General features: G+C 35.5%; 1 protein-coding gene across 1 annotated transcript in view; it reads left to right on the forward strand.

The window, feature by feature from the left end:
• Positions 1-15,884, forward strand: part of LRP1B (LDL receptor related protein 1B) — a 1,820,879-nt gene that overhangs the window by 1,011,767 nt on the left and 793,228 nt on the right. Inside the window, exons 8-9 of the mRNA XM_029226108.1 lie at positions 9,318-9,540; positions 12,558-12,729. Coding sequence (XP_029081941.1) covers positions 9,318-9,540; positions 12,558-12,729 — 395 coding nt within the window. The remainder of the gene's footprint in view (positions 1-9,317; positions 9,541-12,557; positions 12,730-15,884) is intronic.

Raw genomic sequence — 15,884 nt, forward strand, 5'->3', positions numbered from 1 at the left:
ACAGTGTGGTTTTATCTACGTAACCATATGATTTTATTGTCACTGCAATATTATTGTACATCTTATTCCAACAGCAAACCGAGATGGGCACACAAGTATAAACAATAAATAATATATTAAAAAAAGCTATGCTGTAGTTAAAGTTTCATTTTCACCATGCTATTTTTTCCTCCATTTAGTAAGAATTTAAAGTAGAAATTGACAGTTCAACTAACTGGTAATTAGCATAGCAGTGAACCAGTTTTGTTCAGCAGTCCACAACTTCATGGATACTTACCTTAGCTGCCTCTGAGACAGCCATCTGTGTTATTCCAGCTCAGAAAAATGCCTTTATAAACCAGTTAGGGCTTCCTTAAGTGCAGAAATTAGGTTATACATCTCTGCATGTTTCAAAGTGCAACTTTTTCACATTGAATATATTGCTGCAAATATTCTACTATTCCACATGAATCAAGTATATTGAGCATGAGCTTTTGAGTACTGACATCCTGCATCCTGACCCCTGAAGGAGTCCTAAGATAGCATTGCCCTTGGTCATGAAAAGTAATATGCCCAAACTGTAAAATGCATTCTTCGTATTAAATGGAATGACACCTTGAGATCTTAGAGACAGGCAGACTTCCTGAAAAAAATCTGGAGGCTCAATATATTCCATAAATATATTTTATGAAAGTATTATAGTACTAGAATGCTGCTCTCTAATCATCCTATTTTCACCCAATTAACTAACTCTCAGGTCCTGTTGACACAGACCCCAAAATATATCTTGAATCTCTTTCCTCTTTTCCATTTACCCCTGTGCTAATGCATACCTACCAAACTGGTATCTCCTTATCTAATCCATCCAACATTCTCAGTCCATCTTCCTCATGGGGAACATCATTACATTCTTAAAATTACTGTTGATTATATAAATATCTTACTTTAAGGAAAGAAACAAAACTTTTGCTACATTCTGGGAGTAGATGGTCTAACCCCCTTAGGAATACATCCAAGTGCTATTATAACCTGGTATCTATAGGTAGGTAGACTTTAATACTGAGGGGATGCCATTAAAAATGAAAATTGACCAGACACAGGAATACTAAATCTTATCATGAACTAATATCACTACTCCCTACAAGCTCTCCAAAGGGAATTATGTGCGAAAGAGGTCAATGCAATCAAACTGAGGCAAAGCCATAATTTATTATTAGCGAATGATTTGGGCCCAGAGAATTACAGTGAGCTACTCTGGATAATGTGGAAAACCAACTTATTTTCATATGCTAGAATGGCCTTATCCATATTTTTTGCCCCTTTAACATAATTTTAAGTCTGAGTTTTAGATTTTATTTTCCAGTATGAGGAAGTCAGTCCAGAGCTTATACAGATATATGTAGATGTATAGATAGAGAGAGAAACTTAGTACGGGCAGATACATAGTTAAGTTGTGAGCATACAATGCTGAATAAAGCAGATATGACCTTTGTCTTCTTGGAGATTGTAGTCCACTTAGTAAACAGATCTTAACCTTATCATTGTGTGTGTATGTGTGTATCTATTTTATGCAATTAAATAAAGAAGGGTGTGATAAAAAAATACAGAATGCCATGAGATTCTATCAGGCAGACTTAATTGGTATTGGAAAAGCAGGAAATGTCTTTCATAGAAATTGACGTTTAACTTGAAAACTAAAGCCAAGATCAAAATAGCATGGTAGAAATTACTTTCCAGACTTGGAGACAGAATATGTGAAGTGGAGAAAGGAAGAAAATTTGTGGATTGTTTAAGGCACTGAAAGATGATCAAGGTATTAGAATTTTATAGAAGGATACTGCTAGATGGCCAAGGCATTAGAAGCAGGGAAATATATTACTAGATGGAGCTGGAGAGGTAGGCAGAGACTAGAACATGCAAGCATTGTGGGCAGTGTTAAGAATATGAGGTTTTATTTCGACTGTTAGCAGCTATAGAAGGGTTTTATAATAATACATAATCCGCCTTGAGGATGGATACAGCCTATTTGTGAGACCCTCAAAAAACAGGAGATGGTGCAAGATAAGAAGAGAGTAATATCCTGGAATTAGTATTGGAGAAGGCACTGATTTTATATCTACTCCTGAGTTTCTTGTAAGAAAACCACATTTTCAGTGACTGCTGGGAAAGGGTGACCTCAAGAGATGCTAAGTTTCACTAAGTTTCAGTAAAGGCAAAAAGGTGGAATGAACATTCAAAGTATAGTCTTAGGATATTGAGGAGTTTGCGATCATAGAGTAGGAGATTCAGAGGGCAGATCAGAAGGATTTGGGTAGGAAGAGAGGAGTTTGTATCAGTGGATAGAGGTTAGGCCACCCTACACTTTGAGCAGAGACCTGTGTAAATAAGGGTGAGAATATTGAAAAATTTTGTTTTAGATATAGATGGGTCTCTAAGGTTTCAGTTACAGCCTGAGAATAATGGCTGCCTGGGAGTCGAAATGTTAGGCCAAGTATGTTATTATCTTTTAGGTGGTTAGATGCGGTAGTTGCAATTTAAGTGTAGCCATGGCTGGTAGGCATGAATGAGTGAACATAAACCAAGTGTCAGGCAACGTCAATCCAGGGAAAGAGGATTAGGTATTAATCCCACTGTGTCCCAATCTATGTTAAACACTGATGAAATATCTATGTGATGAAGATAAAATGAAATAATAATACAATAATATGCAAATCTTTGTTTCTCCAATTTTTTTTATCACTTCCTTTTTACAGTGGCAGGTTTATTACTTGCTGAGTTAACTCCTAGCTCTCAGAATATGGAGAATGAAAAACAAATGGAAAGAAAAGCCTAAGAGACAAATTTGTTTAAAATAATAAAAAGATGAGTTAGAGGCAGTGTTGGGGTAAGATGGAGAATGAGAGAGGCTGTATTTGAATTTGTGACAGAGTTTATCCAGATTGAATTTAGGAAGGACAGTTGGATATCTGTCTTGAATAATATATTAAGTTTTTTAAAAATGAAGAAAGATGGTTTTAAAAAATTATTGTCCTTTAAAATAATTAGTATCCTTCTTCTCTGTGTTTTCATGGGAGACGAAAGAAAAAAGTTTCAGATGCTTTCTGTTTATATATTTATTTTATATTTATATATTTATGCCAAGTTGGGGTTATATGAGGATTACATGTGAACATTATAAAATAATTGCTTTATATAGAGTTAGCATTTCAATATATATTTCCTAAGGCAGTATGATTTTTGATTGTTCAAAATCTTCAGTGCAAGAGTTATCTGAATCTTCAAATAGAACATTAAACAACGTAGTGTTTTACTCCTGGCACGTTAGCTTCTGAGTACAGAAACCCACTGAAGCCAGCTCAGATGTATATGGATCTCCCAAGAGGATATGGAGACTCCCATGGGTTTACATAACAAAGGACCCAGGACTCCTGGGTCCTAGAGAACTCCTTGCCCGAGCACCACATGGCTCCTGCCATCCCATCTCTATCTCATGACTCCCCTACTTCTTTACACAGGCTCTGGTATTCCTCCTCTCTCAACGCCCCCAACCCCTCCCCACCCATGTTAGCACAGCTGCCCACTAGGTGAGCTCCACACTGTTTGGTTTGGATTAGTGAGAGAAAGGGTCTTAGTAATTCAGCTCAGCCTATGATTTGGTTTCAGTTCCATCACACGTCCCCCCTTGGCCTCAGTATCAGTAACCAGGGGAGGGATAATACTGGCACATAGAGCTGCCCCTCTCAGGAACACTAACTGAGTGGGGCAGGTTCAGGTAAATAAGAATGTTGACTGACATATCTAATACAGTAACACTTCTGGCGGGATTATTAGTGGGAATGTTCCCAGAATATGGAGTAGCCAGCTGAGAGGAGTCTGTATGTCAAGTTTCATTTCTGTGTGTTTATGTATGAACTGAAAACCAAGTTCAAGAGAGATTTTTCAAGCAATGAAAGCACAAACCCCTATCAAGGAGAACTCAATAAATAACTGTCTTGAACAGTCTTGGCTAGACAGAGAAAATAGTTTGTTTATCTTCCACATCCCTTAAGCAGCAGGGGCTGATAAAAATTGAATTTAAACTGCTAACTCCAAAGACTCATTACGCTTTAATATTCACAATTGCATTTTAGAATTACAATGCTAAATATTTAATATTTCTCCTTTAGTTCTGAGTATACTTTAATTACTCTGTATAATGTAGAAAATCACTTTCTTGCTCAATTTTTGTATATACAATGGAAGAAAAAATAAAGTTGTATTACTATTGATGTTATTTGGATTACACAGTTATTTTTAAAACAAGACTGAAAAATGAAGTTTCTAATGTAATCCTTGCTAAGAAAGATACATATCATTTTCCTGAAATGTAAAGATATGAAATTCTCTAATTTAACACATGATTAATAAACATGGAGGGTTTGCTAGGCCCTAATCAGAGCAATGATTTTTTTTTTAATCTAGCAATATATGGCCCTCTAGTTTTATGTCTCACTCCCCTCTCATTTATTTCTTAACCAAAACCTTGTTGTGTAACTTCATTTTTCAGCAGTTAAAATGAATGATAGATAATTTATTGTGAGGACTCTGAAAATTTCTAAATTCCATCATTAAGCTATAATCAAAATGTTAGGGGTAAGAATGATGACACAAAACCAGGGTTGACTATGCGGTTAAAGGATGTGGATAGGACTCTGATCTGTTTAAATTTCCCTTTGTTCTTTTGGACAAAGTACAAAAGTAGGGAAGAATCATTTAAAACAGATATCACTGGGACAAGTAAGTCTTATTTTTATCAGCTAAAGAAAAGAAGTACATGTTTTAAGACATCAGTATGTGTAATGACTGCTTTGCTTTAAAGCATAAGGACGATTAGGGTCGTAACTCTGTAAGCACAGTGCTCTGTCACTGTCGGTGAGTGCTCCCTTTGTGACTTTTGATTTATGTCAGGCAAGTTTACCAACAATACTCAAAGTTTCTTACTATCCCCAATTGTATAAAAAAACTTATATATCTGTAGTAAAATAGGACTAGTCATGCAATCAACAAAGATGCCAGATAAAATCAGTTTCCCATATTAGATGAGATAAGGAAGCCAAAATAACAAATTCCTATTTACTACAGCTGCCAAATTATAATGAATGAACTGGGTGAATAATTAAAAGTTTGAAAGAAATGTTCCTGTCCTTTACGAACTAATAGTTAAACATATCTTAGAGACAGTAGTTGGGATGTTCTTTTTATTTTTTTGTTAGTGGGAATTGAATAGAATGACATTTAAAAAATAAGTGAAGAATAAGAGAATAGCAATCTCAATTCAATTTCTTCTTTATTCTGGACAATAAAAAATAATTGATATCGCAGGAAAGAACAGGGAAAGAAGAAATGTCAGTATTGCAAATCTGAGGGAATGGAGCATAGGACAGATTTGGGAATGGTCTCCACCAATCACCATGAGCTGGACACATAGATTGCTACACTGGGGTCTCGGCTGTACTAGAAGCAGCAAAAGATACTTGGTTTCTGGTGGGAGGAGCTGCTGAAAGTGTGACTGAGAACCCTGGAAATTAAGAGAGTTAAATGTTCAGAAACACTGAATAAGATGGAATAAATGAGATTTCAAACCACCATCTTTGCTTCTTTTTAGGGAGTTTGTGGAATAGAGCATAGGCTTACCTGTTGGTTTCTAAGCCCAGAGGCAGAAACAATAAAGTACAAAACTATTACATTTCAGTTCAAAAAGCATAACATAATCGAATTATGAGAAAAATCAGGCAAACTCAAGATAGGGATATTCTTCAGCACAACTCACATTTACACGTTAGAAATGGTGACATCATGAACAAAGGAAGGCTGAGGAACTATTAAAAATTAAAGGAGTCTAGAGAGAAAAGACAGTTAAGTGCAATATACGATGCTGGATTGGATTCTAAATTAGAGAAAAAAAGGAATTTTTAATATATAAAACATCATTGGTCAACAGGCAAAATCTGAATAAAAGCTATGCATTGTATCAGTGTTAAACGCATTCAGTTTGATAGATGTACTGTGGTTATGCAGGAGAATGTCCTGGTACTCAGGAGATGCAGGCTGAAGTTTTAGATGAAGAGAATCGTCATGTCTGCAATTTACTATCAAATGGTTAAGAGAGTACTAGAAATAGCCAGAGGAGAAAAGGTGAACAAATGGTGAATCTAGGTGAAGGGTATAGACATTCATTCTATAATTCTTACAACTTTTCTGTAGGTTTGAAATTATTTCAAAATAGTGAGTTAAAAACAAAAGGCGTGATGAACATTTGTGTTACGGCTCCCACAGTGGCTGTCCAAGTGGACTTTGAGCCAGTGTCATGTGTAAAATAGAAAAAATCTGACCCTTCTATCTCATAGGTGATTATTAAGATCAGTGAGACAATGGGGTTCACAGAGCACTATTTCCTTTTTCTCAAATTTGGACAAATATTTTATAAGAAAGAAAAGTGAGTTTTTTCAACCCAGCTACATTTATATCACGAGTGAAATTTAGTTAGGTTTTAGATAATTAAAACTTTATCTTTTGTTTATAATTATAATAGTCATACCTCAATTAAAGAATTCCCTGAGAATACAGCTTTTCTCTGTAATAATAATAGATAATTTTAAACTAAAATTAAACAGTACTAAAACAAGCAAAGAAACATCTACAGTCATAATCACAGTCATAGTCATGTGACATAATCATAGTTACAGTCATAATCATGTGATTCTGGGTATTTATTTCTTGCAGATTTATGGTCTTAGTGTTATATCCTGGAGAATACTTCCATTTCTTGCACTTCAATTACATGTGAACAGAGCTCAACATAGTCAGTATCCTGAAATCTGGGGAAGTTAAATTTGATGTAAAGACCACCTTTTACATCACCACTCAGCACTAGTTATTCTGCTATGTGCTGGAAGTACAATGACCAATTCTTTACTGTTTCTTCTAGCTCAGTGCCATTTCACATACCCAAAGTCCTCCTGTTCTTTTGATTTTACACTTCCATTAAAATGGCAAAATTTTGGTGAATCATGTATTTGTACATTCTTTTCATATTTTGGCTTAAGTTTATTCAGATGGGGAGATTACCTCAACTGGTTTTATTATGACCTGGAATAAATATGAGAATCACTTGAATCATTCCTGCAATATTGGTCAGTATCACTGAAAATCTTCTTGCACAAATTATTTACATTTTCCTGACCTCCTTCATTATCATCTGGTTCACTCTTCCTCCATAACTAAACTTTTCAAAGAGCAGTACCCAAAATCACTAGTGTTTTAACAAATACCAAATTCAATGACACCTCGATCTATATTCTTTTTAAAAAAATTTTTGGGAAGTGATTGACCCAGCCAGCCAGTCCAATTCTCTATCACGGAACTTTTCTCCCTTAGGCCTCAATAAGAGTCTGTGTTATCTCTTTGACCATAACCTCAGATCTTATTTGGTCATCTTTCTTCAACAACATGCCTCCACGTTTCTTGGCTTGGCACTCCTCTTTTTTTCCTTTTAGGATCACGTGTAATTAAGTCATCTCAATGTGACTTGAGAGAAGTTCCCATCTCCAGGCTCATGTCTCCTCTTCAGCACTCTGTAGATAGTGCAACCACCTACTTCATATGACTAACGATACATAGTCTGTACATAACATGCTATACACAGTGGGCCAGAGCCTCTAACTCTCTATCCCAAAGCCAAGCTACCTGCACACCAGCATCTATTCAGTTCTGTGAAATGGACCAGTCAGAAAAGGAAACTATGAAAGGACAGGCATTTTGGTATGAGGTGAGGAAGAGAGTTTCTTATAATAGGAATAGTGGGCAGTGTTCTACGGTAAGGAAGAGGGAAACTAGGTAATCGTAACAGTAACTTGAGATAACTATGAACAAACTGATTAACAAGAGAAGAAGGAGGAGATGAAAGATGGAAGCAGGAAGAGATAGTGATAGAGATGAGAGAGAGAGAGAGAATGAGCTAGTACAGGAGTAGAGGTCAGAGCATTTAGCATGACAATAAAACATAGCACCATATGCCCTTTTATTTGTTCTTCACTGGAATAGAAAGCTCTTCACCTGAATGACATGTCATTTGAAAATAATTGTTAACTTATTGTGATAAATTGATCTTTCAGGAATACTTGGGGAAATATCTACTCATAATAAAATCTGGCTCACACTGTCACAAACCAGTACGCATTAATGTTGAAACAAATTAGTCAAAACCTCCCACAGCAGAAAGAGCTAAAGTTTAAGTACTCTTTAGCTTAAAAGATACCCCATACTGTTAGGTGATGCAACAATGTTGAGAAAAGTCACTAAAAACTAATTCGCCAAGTTTGTAAAATCAAATATTCTATACTCTAGGTAATCTTAATATTGCTCAATCACTGGAAATCAGATTATTCTTGAGATTGTATTTAAGTCAAGGCAAGATGGTCTTCCATTTACAAATGTAATTTACTCTCATGAGTAGGTGATCTTGTTATAATATTCTCAGGTTAATTGAAATTGATTTGTGTTTACTAAACATTGTGAATACTAATCAAATATTAGACACTGAAGCATTGGAGGTATTTAAACCTTTGACAGATGCTGTTTGTGCTTCCTAGAAGGATTTATTGTCTCAGAAGTCAACATTGCTTTTCAGCCTTTTCTTCAAAAATTATATAAATACAAAATGAAAAGAAACGGCCTGCATTTGCTTTATGATATTTTATAAACTGGGAATATTTGGGAGGATTTGGGATTGGTTTGGGGGGAATTATTTATATTTTATTTCCACTGTTACAAATAGCACATTTGCTTTTCCATCTGCTTAATTCCATTCCAGGTTTGCTATTCTCTACCACTCATAGCTTCACTGAGCTCCACATAATAGCTTTTATAGGAGACAGGCATTACCAGGCAATTTGAAAAGCAGGTTGAAGATAAAGCCTGATAGCTCACATACCCTGGCCTGGTGACTTGGTTCATTTCTGAAGCTTATTCCAAATGGGCTGCGCACATCTCCTGCGGTATATGTGTATTGGCTCTATGAAGCTTAAAGAAGCATTTCCCCTAATACAAAAATAAACCCATCATAATCATTCATTTTGGGGAAATTTTACAGTTGTTAGTTAACCTGCTCCCTCATGCCCTGCAATATTCATTAGCAGATTTCTCTGTTTATGAGTGATATTATATGGAAATGGTTATGGGAAGCTAAAAGATGTAATCACTGAAATAGATTAGAAGGAAAAGTTCTGTTTTTTACAGATGGTTCTATTGAATATGCTTCCCCCCTCCCTCCACTTTAACATTTAGTTTTCTTTCAACAGAAAACTTTTCTTTACTGACTATGGGAATGTGGCCAAAGTGGAGCGATGTGACATGGATGGGATGAACAGAACAAGGATAATTGATTCCAGGACAGAGCAGCCAGCTGCACTGGCACTAGACCTAGTCAACAAATTGGTTTACTGGGTAGATCTTTACTTGGACTATGTGGAAGTAGTGGACTATCAAGGAAGAAACAGACATACTATCATCCAAGGCAGACAAGTAAGTAGAATTTGGTTCGGAAATGCAGCTAAGGTAATAAAATGGATGGTATCATACTAGGAAGAAGATTGAAAATTGCAATGTTGAAAATTTCTTATGAAGTCAAGCTGCAATGGGTCATAAAAACTGCGATGTGTTTGCTATATGGGAGGATGTTCTTTACACAGTGTACTGTGTACTCCATAGTATGGGGCAGGGGAGGGGGCTCTCTCCCCCACTTGCCCTCTATTAAAAAAAGAACAAAGCACACAAAACAGAAACCAACTGAAATAAATCAAAAAACAACAAACGAAACCAAAAATGCTACACTAGTAAGAAAGAAAAGTATTAGAGTAGGACAGTAAATATGACCTACTTACTAAAAACTAATCTAAGTAGTTCATTTGTAAGAAACTGACTATCACCTGTCCCATGTGGCATTGGAGATATATGTATTTTTTCTGCTAACAATGCATATGCTGGCTCACAAAAGTATCATTATTATTTTAATAGGTTGGATTAAATTTTGCCTTCTGTTGTATTCAGGTACTTCCTAAAATAAGAATTTTGTGAAAAGCACTGAGGTCAAAAATTTTCCCATCTGTATAGTTTTCCCCTTGCTGAATTACAAGTTTTTGCAAATAACACTCAATAAACACCTGAAGGAGATCTCTAAGTGGAAATAAGCCTTATTCACTAGTTTACTTTTTAAATTCAATTTTACCTCACTGAGCTCACTAATTTTTTGTGAGATTCTCATTCTATGGAGCTGAAATAAGTGACTCTGTTTTCTTTTGCAGTGCAAGGCACAAATATTCTGTAATTGTCCTGTGAAGTTACTTTGCCTTTATAATCAGCTTTTAACAATGAAATGTTTTCACTTCCTTGGCAGATAAAAAAATGCACTAATCTGGGTGGTTAAAAAAAAATGTCCAGTATTAGGGGTGAGGTCACTTATTTCTCTCTCACCTTTGACTGTCCTTAAAACTTTGATTTCCTTGGCAGTCTAGTTATGACCTCAGAGGGCCTAGTCTCTAAAATGATTATGATGGACCTTCTTTTTACGTATATGTATTTAAAATTTTAAACCTTGAAACAAGAATGAGGAATTCAAATGATCTTCCCCATGAATACTTTTAAAAGGTTTTTAGTATCTGAAGTTTTTAATTATTCCTTTTTTTCCCCATTTCTATTGCCTGTGTTTTGCTGGTTCCCTAAACATATGCTTAGTCTGCCACTACGTAATCCAACAAAGATAAAATTTTGTATTTGTCCTGTAGGCAGAATGGTCTATGCACCACACCAAGGTCCTGCCACCTTTGTTGGGGGTAGTTAGCAGACCAGGCAACAATGTAGGTACTTTATGGTAAACAAACCCTTCTGAAGGAGAGCAGCGAGGCAGTGAGTAAAATTTGATGGCTATTGTGTGAACGTGTTTTTCTGCCCTCACCAGTTGCCCCCTCTGTAACTCCTGAGGCTTGGATTGGCAATTACATAGACAGCAATGTGTTTAGGCCACAATCGCACACTTCCAGATGACTGGCCCCAAACTTTAAGCAAAGCATGCATAAAATAAATGGCAATTAATGGAAGACTTTAGCTTGCTTGTAATTTTTACAGGAAAAAAAAGTATTGCCCAAATCAAAATTGGGTCATAGATATATTTAGTGAATATGATGTCAGTTATGTGGAAAATATTATTAGTAAATACACACATGCCTCCCCCTACAAACACTTACTGGAGAGTAATACTAACATTGAAAATGATTATTGGGGCTTTAACATAGAATGATTATCCCCCTTAATTCCTAACTTTCATTTGTAGCCTAGACATGAAGAAATGAAAAACGTCCAAAAACAGCGTGAAAAGCCAGTCTTCTTTTACTCAACATCTCCTATGAGAGGATCAGGAATAGTAATGAGGAGACATGTAAGCTAGAAAGATAGCAAATCAAATGCTTTTGCTTAAGGTATAGAACTGGCATGATTTCCTAAGTAGAAATTTTTGTGATTTTGTTCTATATAAAATTTTTTTATAGTCAAACCATGCATAACTTCTCAAATTCTCTTGACTACAAATCTATACGAAAAGGACACTGGAAGTACAATATAATGCCAAATGATAATGACAAATGCTTTTTCATCAAAATCTGTACGGCAAATCAATTGACAAATCTACCATGCCTTGGTCCAGAACAATTTTAAATTGAGTATACTACAAGGCATGCCCAAAGGCAATGTGCTTAGCATGTGCCTTTTTGTATGAGAAAATCAGTATACTTATTCTTCCTTTGCTTTACTGGAAGCTTTCCATCAGTTCAAGAAGTCTGTTCTTACCCACAGTCCCCAAGACCTGTGCCAAGGAGGAGAGTTACACTGTTAACTGTGAAGTGTCCTGGAGAGCAGTAAACATTGTTATTCTCAAATCAGAGTTCCATTTTCATTATGAGTAGGCTTTAGAAAGAGTGCCATTTCTGAGTAGAATGCTGACATTTTCTTTACAATTATTCCAAATGTGTGATTTTGTTGTTTACTATTTTCCATGCTGGGGCTGCTATTAGTCTAAATGTAACCTGTATTTTAAAAAAATGGGATTTTCAAAGGTGTTTTCTCATCAGTCCTTTCACAGGTAAAGCAAGCCTTTTACATTATATCCATGGCTATATGAAAATGTAGCCCACAAAAATATGTCAAATTTTACATAGCAGTGCCATAAGCATGTTATTGAATATGCTTGAAAGTTTGGTTCTCACTAGGCTTTGAAAAGTAGCTACTGAACATGTTTTCTCAATGAAACATGAATAAAATTCTCTCCCATACATTGGGTAGTGCTTTAACCACTACTGCATGATGTTTTATTCTCAGAGAAAAAGTTTAAATTAGTGAAATGTCAAATTCTGTGAGAGAAGATAAATGATAATATGGTTGTGACTCTCCAACTATGGGAATTTTCCACAGGAGTAAATAGCAATCATTTTTTCTTTCAAGTTGAAAGCAACATAATTAAAAATCACAGTCATTTTTGCCCCTTTTTATAGGTCAAACATCTTTATGGTATAACTGTGTTTGAAGACTATTTGTATGCAACCAATTCTGATAACTTCAATATCATACGGATAAACCGATTTAATGGCACTGACATTCATTCATTAATTAAAATGGAAAATGCTCGAGGAATCCGAATCTATCAAAAAAGAACTCAACCAATAGGTAAGATGCAAGACTTCTTCATAGCCTTCACAATGGCAAACTGAATGGGGATATGGTCCTTGTGCCTTTGTTTGGTGTTAAAGTGGGTGAGCCATAAATTCTCTGTTTTGATAGCAAAAATGTACATGTCTGCATGATAAAATGGAACAGAGCTCCCTTCCCAAGTCTAAATGACAAATTGTTCAGTTGCTATTGAATTGTTTCTACAACCATAGAATTAAAATGACGGCTAGATTTAGATTCAGGAAGGAACTTGCACTCGATGTATGTATACAGGAAACCCAGATGCTGAGACTTTAGGGAATTTTTTTATATCATTCTGGGAAACATTTCAAATTACGTGATTTCCTTGCAGTATCTGTCTAGTTTTTATTGCAGTCACTGGGGTCTCTTGACTGAACATCCCAATCATTCCTTAACACATGTTAAATAAAAAATAATTTTTAACGAGAAGGCTACAACATTTCTAAGTATTCCTCAAAAACACTAACTACTTTGCATTGTAGGTTAGTGATGCTTGTTCATCAATACAGTTTAGGCTCAATCATGTATAGAATAATGTAACATACAAAAACTACCACCCAAATGTCCATCATCTTTTTGTGCTTCAAATTAAAATGAATTTAGAATTATCTAACCATTAACGTAAATTCAGCTTAGGCAATGTATCATCACATATACATATTGTGTTTACAGGAAATTCAAATTTTGAATTCTGTAGGTAACCTTATTAGGGTTTTATATTAGGATTTATTAATTCACCAATTATTCATTGACCATTTACTATGTGCCAGGAACTATTCTATGTCCATTGAGAATATAGTTGTGATAAAACAGACCAAAACATCATTGCCTCTATGAGATTTGCATTGTTGTAAAGAAGACATAATTTTAAAAAACCAAGTAAATTATCGTTCTATTAGAAGATAGTAAGTGCTATGGAAAAAGGTAAAGCAGAGGAGTGTCAGGAATGGGGGTAGTTTGCAATTTTATACTGGATGGTCAGAGGAAGTCCCATTGAGAAGATGAAATGGCATGAAGACTTTAAGTAATTAAAGGAGGAGAGAGGCAGGTAGAAAGATGAGCACACACAAAAACCACGAGGAAGAGCATGCTTGGATTGTTCAGGGAGCAACAAGGAGACCCATAGGTCTGGAGCAGAGTGAAAAGAGGAAGAGAAGTAGGCAGTTAAGCTGGAGAAATGAAGGAGGACCATAACAAGTAGGGCCCTGCATACAGTTGTAAAAACCTTTGCTTATACTTTTAGTGAGATGGGGAGTCCTTAGGAAGCCTTAAGCAGAGGAGTCTCATAATCTGACTGACTTTTTAAAGGAATCAATATGGCTGCTATATTGACAATAGGCTGTCAGGGACAAGGGTGGAAAGTTAGAGATGATGGTGGATTGGACCAAGATGGTAGTAGTGAAGGTGGTGAAAAGTGGCTAGTTAGACTCGGAATATATTTGAAGGTAGAGCCAACAGCATTTCTGAATGGATTTGATGTGGCGTGTAAATTAAAAAAGAGGCAAGGATGATGACAGTTAGGCTGAGCAACTGGAATAATTGAGTTATTTTTGAGATTAAGGAAACTCAGTTTGGAGCAGACTGGGGGCAAAGAGAAAATGTATAATTTTTACATGTTATTTTGAATTTCTGTCATAAATTCAGGTGGAGATTTCGAGGAGGTATTTGAATATATAAGTCTGGAGTTCAGGACAAAACAATTTGAGAGTCGTTGGCATATAGGTGACATTTAAAGCCAGGAGAATGGTTGTGATCACCAAGGAAGTAACTATAGATGGAGAAGAAAAAAGTTCCAAATAAAGCACACTGGGACACTCCAACAATGAGAAGTCAAAGACAATAGGAAGAACCAAAAGAGGAGACTGAGAAGAAGCTTGTTAAATTCAATTGGCCATTGGATTTAGCAGCATGAAACTCATAGGGATCTGACAAGAGCAGGTTGCAGTGAAGAGAATGTCTGGATAGAAAGGATCTGGGAAAGATAGGAAGGAAAGAAATTGTAGAAAATGAGCGAGGATAACTTTGAAAAGTGTTGATATTAGGTGGAGCAGAGAAATGGGGAGCTAACTGAAGGATTGCTGTGGGAATTAAGGTTAAAATTAGGATTTTTTTACCCCCCCCAGATGTGGAAATAATGGCACATTTGTATGCTGATGGGCATGATCCAATGCAGAGAGCAAAAGTAATGAAGACAAGACAGTGAGAAACTGGAGAATTGCTAAGTAGGCAAGAGGAGATGTGATCTAGTATAGAAATGGGATGAGACTGGAAAATAAAAGCAACACTCTTGTGCAAAAAAATAAACTACATTTCAGTTATCTTTTCATTTAGAGAATGCAGGATACAAAAAGAACATAGCACAGTTTTCAAAAGCATGTAAGTTTTAATATTAAAAGAAAATTGTCATATTATTCATGACAATTCCAAGAAAGTCGTGATTGAAAAGAAATATAATTACAGTAATACATAAAATCTTACTGGTATTATTCCTACTACAGCATTTTCTCTTTGACCTTTCTTCTTTTCATCCTCTCCATACAGTGCTTTTCCTATTTTTGTTTCTTCTCCACCTTCTACACTCATAAAACAGCCTTCTATTCCATAACCTCCACATGAAAACTCAGCCTTCTCCTTTTGACAATTATAGTCTCACACACACACACAAACACACACACACACACACACACAAAATTCATTTTGTGGAAGGGTTCTCCAAATGGCAATGGACTCAAAATTGAAGAAAAAAATTTATCTCAGCACTTCTCAATAAAGGTAATCATGAAGCACATTTATCCTAATTTAGGTGCCCATATAATAGATTATTTCAGAAGAAATCCTTTCTCTGCCTAACTACCTAACCTAGGATATTTTAACAATTTTTTTTTATATTTGCCAGAAAAGTGTATTTTTTAAAAGTATAATAAGCATGTACCAAAAAATCATGTTACTTTTATTTTGCTTACATGTAAACAGTTTAGGTTAATATAAAAGCATTTTATTCTCTCAGAATTTTTTTAAAAGGTAGACTTAGGAGGATTTTGGCAAATCCCTACCTTTTCTTTTTTGGGGTTTAAACTCTTTTCCAATTGATTATGATACAATATATTTGGGTATATAGATTTTTGCTAGGA

The sequence above is a fragment of the Monodon monoceros genome, unplaced genomic scaffold (assembly GCF_005190385.1).
Source record: "Monodon monoceros isolate NGI ecotype Baffin Bay Population unplaced genomic scaffold, NGI_Narwhal_1 Super_Scaffold_16, whole genome shotgun sequence".
Taxonomy (NCBI): domain Eukaryota; kingdom Metazoa; phylum Chordata; class Mammalia; order Artiodactyla; family Monodontidae; genus Monodon; species Monodon monoceros.